At 38.6% G+C, this 9,963-nt stretch overlaps 1 protein-coding gene across 2 annotated transcripts; it reads left to right on the forward strand.

Annotated features, from left to right (window-relative positions):
* The first annotated feature begins 113 nt into the window (after positions 1-113).
* SAR1A (secretion associated Ras related GTPase 1A) lies at positions 114-9,010 on the forward strand. 2 transcript variants are annotated; one of them, XM_026681245.2, is made up of 7 exons: positions 114-297; positions 2,906-2,981; positions 3,551-3,670; positions 4,549-4,614; positions 5,467-5,570; positions 6,127-6,258; positions 7,724-9,010. In XM_026681245.2, exons 2-7 carry the CDS (start codon positions 2,924-2,926, stop codon positions 7,838-7,840), a joined length of 597 nt encoding a protein of 198 aa, XP_026537030.2. In that variant the 5' UTR covers positions 114-297; positions 2,906-2,923; the 3' UTR covers positions 7,841-9,010. The 2 variants fall into 2 exon arrangements, with proteins under 2 accessions (XP_026537030.2, XP_026537031.2); XM_026681246.2 differs by lacking the exon at positions 114-297 and adding an exon at positions 383-625.
* Positions 9,011-9,963: the final 953 nt, after the last annotated feature.

The raw sequence follows: 9,963 nt of genomic DNA on the forward strand, positions 1-9,963 counted from the left end.
TGGAGGCGGAAACCTAGCGCGTGGCAGAAGCCCGTCGCCGGCGTTCTCTTTCCAACCGGAAGCTGCCCGCCGAACGCCGTCACCGCCGAAAGGAGGAGATGCTACGTATTTCCGGCGTGGAGGTGGCGGCTGTGGAGTGAGTGTGTGTGTGAGAGAGAGAGAGAGAGAAAAAGACTGACAGGAGGCTTCGCCGGGAAGCGAGGGAGGGAGAGTCGTTGCCGCCGCCGCCGCCGCCGCCACTGTCGTGAAAGGCTTTCTCCGCTTGGCGAAAGGAGCCGCTGCTTGTCTGCGAGGAAGGTGAGGGAGAGGCGACGACCGATGGCTTTCGGCCTGAGCCGGCCGGTGGGCGGGTATAAACGAGCGGTCGCGGGGGGGGGGGGGCGAGGCGGAAGGCGAGCAAGTGACACGCAGGCGAAATGAGGGTGGGGAGGCCGCCCTCCCCCCCCCCTTTCTCGGCGGATGGTTTCTCCCGTTCTTGAGACTCGACGGATCTGCTTCGGGGTTTCTTTGGGACCCGTCAGAGATTCCCGGCGCCCCTTTGTAATCCGGCCTCCCGGAGGGCTGTAATTCCGGCTCCCGTCGCCGTCTCGGGTTGGTGGGTGCTGATCCGATCCCCTGTGAAGAGGTGGGAAACCGGGAGTGGTGGTGGTGGTGGTGTTTTTTGGGGGGGGGGTTTTGCCGCTTTCCGCTCTCCTGCGGCTGAATTGGGAGCAGCGACGACGAAGACGACGACGACGATCTCGGTTCTTGGCTTTTGTCCGTTTCTCTTTCGGAGATGATCTTTCGCTTTCTTTAGAAATCGGAAAAGATCGAGAGTGAATCCCTTCTCCGTATGCTGGGATCTAATTACACTAATTACTGTTTCCAAAATATAAAATTTGAGGGGGGGGGGTTGCTGGTCTGCCGTTTTTAATGGCTGTTTTCAATCTGGGCTCCTTTGTTTTGTCTTTTTTTGTTATTAACTTTTTTTTTAAGCTTAGCATTGAGGGGGGGTTTTGTAAGCCGCCCGGATTCTGCTGGAAGAGATGGCTCTAACTAGATCTCTATCTATCTATCTATCTATCTATCTATCTATCTATCTATGAATGAAATAAATAGAATAAAAGGTGTCGATGTTTGAAAAACGGGGGGCAATAACAGGCTCCAAAAACCAATAGTCCAATAAGGTCTTTCGTGCCTTCCTTGTTTTGGGAAGGAGCAATTTTATATATATAATTATATAATCTTTTTATTCTATTTATTTCTCTCACACACGCGCACATATCTATCGATTTCTATCTATCTATCTCTGTCTGTCTGTCTGTCTATCTATCCATGAAATAAATAGAATAAAAGGTGTCGATGTTTGCAAAACTGGGGCCAATAACAGGCTTCAAAAACCAATAGTCCAATAAAGCCTCTCCTGCCTTCCTTGTTTTGGGAAGGTGCAATGATTGGGTAAACAGATTTGGAAGCATCCATTTACTCTCTGCCACCCGCTGGGTTATGCAACTACTGGTAGTTGTTACCTGCTTTACAAGTTCATGTAACTGAAGTAGATTGGTCGCTTTTTTAACTCTTGATTTTGGCTTTACCCTTAAAGTGTCCCCATGCTGTGCCATTTGCAATGTATTCTTCTCTATTAAACCGGCTCTTCTGTTCAGTTGTGAGTGATTGGAAACACTGGATTTGTTGTGTGCCTGCCCAATTCTAAATTGATCTTTGGCAGAATAAGCTCCCCCCAATTTGGGCGAAAAGAGAAGAATGCAGTTTCTTTCATTAGCGCAAATTAAGAAATGGGTCATTGAGACATTTGTTAGAAGTGTGCAAAATCATTTCTAAAAACAAAAAGTCAGTTCTGTCTAGGCCTTCTAATCAAGTATGGTTAACTCCTTAAAGTTATTTACAAATTTAATTATTTAGCAGTGTCAGTTTCTTAATTGAAAACAAAAACTCCCTGCTAAGAACTACATACTTAAGTACTTAGCGTCTTTCAAAATTACGTTTTAACTGTAGAAATCATTTTGGGAGCTGGATTAAGTCTGGGATTGATTTGGACAATTATATTAAAGAATTACATGCCTTATCAATATGTTTAATTCTTTAAAAAAGACAGAAAAGGCTGGTGAGAATTTTATTTAGAATTCAAAATGTAGAGACTATAGTAGGCTAATAATAAAACCTAGGGCTTTGGGCTAGTGTTCCCAACACCCTTCATTTTAATCAAATCATACTGTAAATTTTAAGAAGCTCCTGTAGATTATTTTTCTATACTGCTTTTCATTTCAGAAAAGCCTAGCATAGTTTATGAAAGAGCAGTAAACCAACCTTGAAAAAAATAAAGCAAACACTTTTTAGAAAAATAATATATTAATATAAAATCAATTTTTAAAAATTAGCATTTTAAGCCACTACATTATCCTGGGAAATTTGTTATCCTGCTAATGTCTATGGGAGCAATGATGTTTTCAGGTTGTTGTTTTTTTAAAGAAAACCATGGGAGGATTACTCGAACATGTCATGAGAAACAAGTTCATAATTACAGGAACTGCCACTGAGGTCTTGCTTGACTACCATATTGTCAGCCAAGTGCACTGATGGCAGCACAAACAGTGTGATCTTCTATTAAAAGGTCATAGCTAAGATTATTGCCATCTTTTGCCAATTCTGTCCTTTCTCTGCTCAGAATAGAACTCAATTTCTGTTCATGTGAGGTTAGATATCGTAATCCTGTTGATACTGCATAGAATAACACTGACCCTATTTTGTAAGTGTGATTTGTTCCTGCTAACTTCAGAACTGAATTGCAATATTTACTGACAGGACTCGAACATAGAATTTCTATTGGCTCCTAGTTCATAGGTAAATGTTACAGTGTTTCCTTATGGCATTAAGACATTTAATTAAATATGCCTATTTTTTCCAGGTACATAATTCTTCCATTATGTCATTCTTGTTTGAATGGATCTATAATGGCTTCAGCAGCATGCTGCAGTTCCTAGGTAAGACTTTAAATGTTTATCAATAAATAATTTTCAGGTGCTTATTTATTAACTTAAAAATGAGAGACTTTTAGATTGCTATAATAAGCCAATAATGCCTCCAGACAAAATGTTAATGTTGTAGTCAGGTGCCAGTTTTATCTTTTCAATTTTTTTGTATCATATCATTCTATAAATGATAGAATAATAAAGTCATTCTATAAGTGATCGAGATGCAAATTACCATCCCCGTAGTAGCTGCCCACGTGATATATCCCACTGATGATATATCCCACTGACTGACTTGCTCCCTTGATCTTTCCTGTGCCTTTTCTCTCACCCTCCTGACACCAGAACATCATCGCATATCCTTTGTGCCTACTGGGTCCTTCCCATTTCCTTCATTGCCAGTGTCCAGTGCAGCACGCATAACTTCCATCCACAACTTCCCCACGTTTTCCCTTCCAAATACCTGCTGTAGGAGTCATGATGCAGATTGTATTCTCTGTTCACTTTGGGGAATAAGAATGCTCAATAGGCTTAATCCAATAAATAATTCATTTTACTTCATACATGCTGTTTTTTCACAGGATTGTACAAGAAGTCTGGAAAATTAGTTTTCTTGGGTTTGGATAATGCAGGCAAAACTACTCTTCTTCACATGCTAAAGGATGACCGATTGGGTCAACATGTTCCCACATTATATCCAAGTAAGCACCATATGGTTATGGATGGAATTGTTTATTAGTGTCATTTTAGAAAATTATTGTATGATAATGTTGAAGGTTAGTATATTTTAAAAAATAAAGTTGCTTCACGTTTGCGCTTAATTGTTTTGAAAATGACTTTTAAATTTACTCCTAATCCCAGTATCTTCTGTGAGGCTTATTACCTGAAAAGGATAAGAGAGATTAGGCTCAAGATTATAATTCAGTGTGTTATATTAAATGCAAATATTACCTGTTACAGTTCATGAATTACATTTGAGTTAGAAGGAATTGGAAGATTCAATATATGATTTTCAGTAGATGACCTTTTAGAGTAGCTGAAGGCAATATGTGCCTTCCAGATGTTGATGAACTTCAATTCCCACCTGTCCTAGCAAAAGTGATTGAATTATGGGAATTGCATTCCAACATCTGACCTGTCAAATTAACCTAAATCTATTTTAAGATCTTACACAGCTTCCTTCCTTCCATTGTTTATGGAAGTATCAGGTTTTAATTCCTAATCAGCATCATCTTCATCAGGAAGCTTGGAATTTTGGAGTTTCCTAAAAATATGCAATATTTATAGGGAGTCAGTTACCAAAGTAAGGTATGAAACCCTTTAAGCTGGGTGTGTTCAATCAGGGGTTAAATAGACATTTATTGAGGGTGCTCTACATGTATTCTTGCACTAGGCAGATGTCGGATTCACTGGTTATATAAACCCTTCCAGTTCTTTAATTGAGTGAATATTTCTGAAGGGCATGAGGTTGGGGAAGGTTGACCTTAACATACCTTGAACAGTTTGTGCCTTATGGCAATAGACATTGTAAAGAGCATATCCACTGTTAACGGCTATAAAACACTTCTCTCTCCTCTAGCATCAGAAGAATTAACAATTGCAGGAATGACTTTCACCACTTTTGACCTTGGCGGCCATGAGCAAGGTAATCAGTATCGATGCTTGTTATTCTCTTATTCCTAGCTAATCTCTTATTCCTAGCTAATCTGAAAGTGTCCTTTATGGGGATAAAAGGTTCTACTAATGGAGATGGCATCTGATCACATTAAGAGGTCGCTGTGTCTCTGTGTTGGCCATATTTATTCTCACATTCATGAAGGTCACAAATAGGTTGTCTTCCTCTTACAGCAGGGACATGACAATATACATTGCTATATATTGGCTTTAAGGTAAAATAAGTGCACACCAGTACAGGTAGTCCTTGACTTAACAATGGTTCATTTAGTGGCCGTCCGAAGTTACAACAGCATTGAAAAAAGTGACATTACCATTTTTCACACTTAATGACCATTGCAGCATCCCCATGATCATGTGATAGACATTTGGATATTTGACAGCTGACTCACATTTATGACAGTTGTCCCGGAGTCATGAGTTCCCCTTTTGCGACCTTCTGACAAGCAAAGTCAATGGGGAAATCAAATTCACTTAACGACCGTGTTACTAATTTAAGAACGGCAGTGATTCACTTAACAAACGGTGACAAAAGTCGTAAAATGGAGCAAAACTCACTTAACAAATTTCCTACTTAGCATCGTAACTTTTTGGCTCAATTGTGGTCATACCTGTATGCAAAAAAATCTCAAGTACTGTCTTAAGCTCACACATCAAACCACCTAGCTTAATTAGTAGAAGACGTAAGTGCAGTATAGGTTTGTGATATCAAGCTGGAACGTGAAAATAGCTAAGGATGCTCAAAATACATTTTTCATCCCTTTATTGCTGTTCGTGGTATGCCGTTGCTATATTTTCACAAGTGTTTTTCTTTCCCTTGAAGCGCGGCGTGTCTGGAAGAATTATTTCCCAGCAATTAATGGGATTGTCTTTTTAGTGGATTGCGCAGATCACCCTCGTCTTTTGGAATCTAAAGTGGAGCTCAATGTGGGTAACTTTCTCTTTTGAGTGCACTAGCACTAGTTGTAGTATTTATATATGCCTTTTCTGTCTTGGACAAGAAGTTAATTTAAAATGTGCACCTATGAGCAAAAAGGAAACTACTAGTATGAATTTAGTATGAAAGCCAACTGGGTGACTTTGGAGCAGTCACGCTCTGTCAGCCCAACTCATCTCTCAGAGTTGTTGTGATGAGGAAAATAGCAGGACAGTGTATTAGTTCTGTTTGTCACCTTGAATTATTTATAAAAATAATAAAGGTGGAATGAAAAAAATCTTTAAAAAGCTGCCAAATATAAAGCCTTACTTATACATAATTTGGAATATGTTTCATAAATTTGAGTTGTAAGTTACATGCCACCATTATGCTATGTAGATTTACGAGGTCATGTTGTGACTCAAAATATTCCAAATACAATCAAAATGAAATATTATGTATGTATCTATTGTCTATTAATAGCATTTTCTAAATTGGGTTTGGAATTCCTATTTAAAATTATTCTATGATTATATAGTTGCAGATTTTCCCCTTTTTTCCCCTTAGGCATTAATGACTGATGAGACAATATCCAATGTGCCAATTCTTATCTTGGGTAACAAGATTGATCGACCAGAAGCTATCAGTGAGGAGAAACTGCGAGAGATTTTTGGTCTTTATGGACAGACAACAGGAAAGGTAAGGAATCAAAGCTTGGTTCTAAAATTAATGTACTTTATTTTTCAAAATATATTTTTCTGAATACTATTGTATATCAAGATCCTAATTTTGGCTCTTAAAATACCACTGAAACATAAGTAACAATTTATATTAGATACAAGTATGGCACAAATGAATTTATTAGATTAATGTAGAATAGCCTAGTTTTATACTTTTTTCTCTTTACAAATGAATGTTTTGTGTGGTTAGTTAATAAACAACATATTTAGTTTTTATAATTTGAGGTGCCGCTCCTTGGAAGCCTGAATTGTTAACTTTGTGATTGTATGTTGATACATGGAGAATTTAAGCTAGAATCAAATGCAGTTAGGTATGACATTGGTATTTAAATGGATACAAGACAACTAAACGGATTGTGGACAGCATCACCAATAATAATAATAATTGGCATTGACCAATACCAATTGGGGCATAATCAGTTTTATACTTGTACTTTCCCTCGGAAGGGACTTCCATTAATTTAGCCTCCAGTGATATCCTGGGAATTAAAATATTCTCACGCTGTTTTTTGGAATATCCCAATTTTTGGAGTCTGATTAGTGTTTTTTCATTCTGTTTAGAGATTGTCTTGGGGTAAGCATAAGAATATTCTTCGATGATAGATAGAAAAAATGGTAGCATATGCCCTTTACTATAGGCTTAAATAGATTATTTGTGATATCCCTTTCCTGCCAAAATAAATCTGTCTGATTTACCATTAAAAAAAATTAAACTGCACAAAGGTTTGTTTTTTGAAGCATGCTTTATTCTTAAAGTGTTCAGAGACTACATAACCTCAGGGGACACTAGGAAAAGGATGCCCAACAAGTTTCTCAGGTCATTGATGGAGCTTATGGTTGAGCTCCATGACTGGTTTTCTCCACCCCTGCCTTTCTTTCAGGTGCACAGTTCTGAACGTTTTTGGGCAATCTTTTTTGTTAATTTCATTGTAGCTCTTGGATCAGTATCAAAAACAATGCCAGGGCATATAATCAAGAATGATCTTTCAACTTTCTGCTTGGAACCGAAACAAATGTTATACTGTGGCCTTTGACAATTCGAATTGTTTCTGATTATAGAAATACTATATATTGCTGAATTTCAAATTAAAAGGTTAATGTATTTTATATTTGTAATTATATCAAAGAAAATCTGAAGTTACTCATTTTTTATTTTCTTTATCTCCCTTTTCCCTTTAGCCCTTGCAATTTGTTCATCTCTATTTTTTCCTAATATTTTTGTCCTTTTTTAATATCTTTTTTTTTTTTTTAGAAATTAAATTTAAAAAATTACCTTGCAGCTGTACAATCAGACATGACTGGGTGTTTATAACAAAGCTGTGCTTGTCCTAGTCTCTGGGATTGAATACCCAGAATTTCTGCCAGTACAGTTAAAAGGTTCCGCAATGGACTCCTTTTGAATGAATTTCTGTTTAATTCTTTAGGGGAATGTGCCATTGAAGGACCTGAACACGCGTCCTATGGAAGTGTTCATGTGCAGTATACTGAAGAGGCAAGGCTACGGTGAAGGTTTTCGTTGGCTGTCACAGTACATTGACTGATTACTGGGGAGACAGATCTATTCCTGGACTGATCCTGTTCACAAATTCCTTATGGACTTTTCTATTGGAACATGGAAGACTCTCCATCTGCATACTGGCAACGACCAAGAGACTCCTTTCTTCAGTTACCCTACATCACGGTGGTGATACGATTCTTTTCCCTGTGTCTGGGAGACAACATTCTGTACACTGGTGCAGGTTGTCCCTTCCAGCGGCCATTGATTCCTATGGAAACCATGGCTCTTTTCAGTTACCAATGGGATGAGCGAGCTGGAATGCCAAGCTCTGTGCACGGCACTCTTTGTGGCTGGAAAAGAGGACCTGTCTCACCACTGTGCCCAATTGATTTCAAAGAAAGCAACTATATTTTTTAAAAGGAAGTGTTTGATGTAAATGGCGTCCCTTTAGATTTTCTTAAGTTTAACCTTCATCCTGTTCAGGCCAGAGTCTGTTAGGATTTTTTTTTTTTTAAGAAAAAAAAATCTACTTAATGGTATTTAGGCGGTTCCCAAATGACCGAACCAGCTATCATGATATTCAAAATCTTTAGCAAACGAGAGAGGTGGCTTTCATAGCCCCTGTAAGGTGGTTGCGCTGTCACATTGCTCAATCATGAAGATAGTGCTATTGGGACTGACTTGTGCAATGGTTTTTCTTTAACTTACAGGGAATTTCGTGTGGGGGTGGGAGATGGAGTACACACCGAGGCACACTTCTTTAGCCTTCCTTGTCATGTGCAGGAGTCTGAAATGTGGTTGACCCCTTTTTGTCCACCTCTAAAGGTTACAATCACTTTCCTTATTGGCAGTCTTTTTTTATTTCTTCTTCTTCCTCTTTGCAGCACCAGCATAAAGTTTGTCTTGGACCTACAATACACGATGTTCTACATTGCAGGCAACTGCAAAAACACACACACATACACACACAAAAGACCGTAGAAATCATGAGTTTATTTTTGGGGGGAGGGGTGGTTATTGTGGCATTAAATTGTTCCAACAAGCACGTATCAAATGCTGTTACTGTAAACTAACCCTGTTTCTTTTACACTCAACAGAGCTTGTGTTTGAATTTTCATGACTTGCCTAGACATCTTAATTTTCACTTAAAAATAGGCATTCTTCTTGGCTGGAGCGTGAAGATGCTTTTAATTAAAACTATTTAGTGCTCGTGGACAGGCTTGCTTTGGTGAATGCAGGGAACCCCATGTCTGAAGTCACTGGCTTTCTGACTCGCATTGGAAAACATGAAATGCAAAATGCAAAAACATGAAATGCAAAATAAGCACTTAACTCCGTGGAAGGATAACACTATAGGTATGTTCATTTAAATCGGGGTGAGGGAACTATGGTCCTTTTATGACTGGTAGACTTCAACTCCCAGGGTTCCTGAGGCAGCCATGCTGGCCCAGGAATTCTGGGAGTTGAAGTCTTCTAGTTATAAAGGCGCCAGTTCCCCACCTCTAATTACATGCAAGTTGTGGTTTAGTGTCTTTCATCGTAGCATCAACGTCACTGAGAGGGGAAAAAGTGAATCATTAACATTTGGAAATCCTCGTGTGATTTTGGACATCAGTTTTAATAACTTCTAAATTGCCAGTTTCACCCAGTACATTGGCAGGTCAGAATGCATTGGTCTTTACCTAAAATTACTAACATTTCAGGTAAAAACTCATGGAGCCTTCTGAAGTATGTAGTGCAGATATCAGGATAAATATTTTACTTTTCTGACTATTTTACAAATATGAAAAGGGCTGACTATTTTACAAATATGAAGCATCTTAAAACTGTACAGGTTGAAAGAGTCCAGCTTGCAATTCCAGAGGTAATTTAAGACATAATTCCATTGGAAGAGCTATGATGGAGTAGCCAGTTCCTGAAAGATGATAATTGGGGAAGAGTCCATTTTAATTAACCAGGCTCTTTTCTGATGTGGTTATTCTTGAACTATTTGCAGTATCTTCATCGAAATATTACAGCATCTTTGTTGAGTTCATTTGTGGTTTATAACACCTTTGGGTTTTATGTAAGAAGCTTTTTGATGACTTGTGAATATTTCCTAGGCCAAAGTGCCTGTGCATATGGTGCCAAGGAGATGTGGAAAATTATAACTGTACATGAGTCCAC

Source organism: Notechis scutatus, chromosome 4, assembly GCF_049901735.1.
Source record: "Notechis scutatus isolate UNSWTSFEM ecotype Mainland chromosome 4, rNotScu1.2, whole genome shotgun sequence".
Lineage (NCBI taxonomy): Eukaryota > Metazoa > Chordata > Lepidosauria > Squamata > Elapidae > Notechis > Notechis scutatus.

Excerpts from the sequence above, each read along its gene's own strand:
- SAR1A (XM_026681245.2), top strand. The coding sequence starts at position 2,924 with ATGTCATTCTTGTTTGAATGGATCTATAATGGCTTCAGCAGCATGCTG. Across the intron at positions 4,615-5,466 it reads CCTTGGCGGCCATGAGCAAG|CGCGGCGTGTCTGGAAGAAT; the intron begins GTAATCAGTATC and ends TTTCCCTTGAAG. Across the intron at positions 6,259-7,723 it reads ATGGACAGACAACAGGAAAG|GGGAATGTGCCATTGAAGGA; the intron begins GTAAGGAATCAA and ends TTAATTCTTTAG.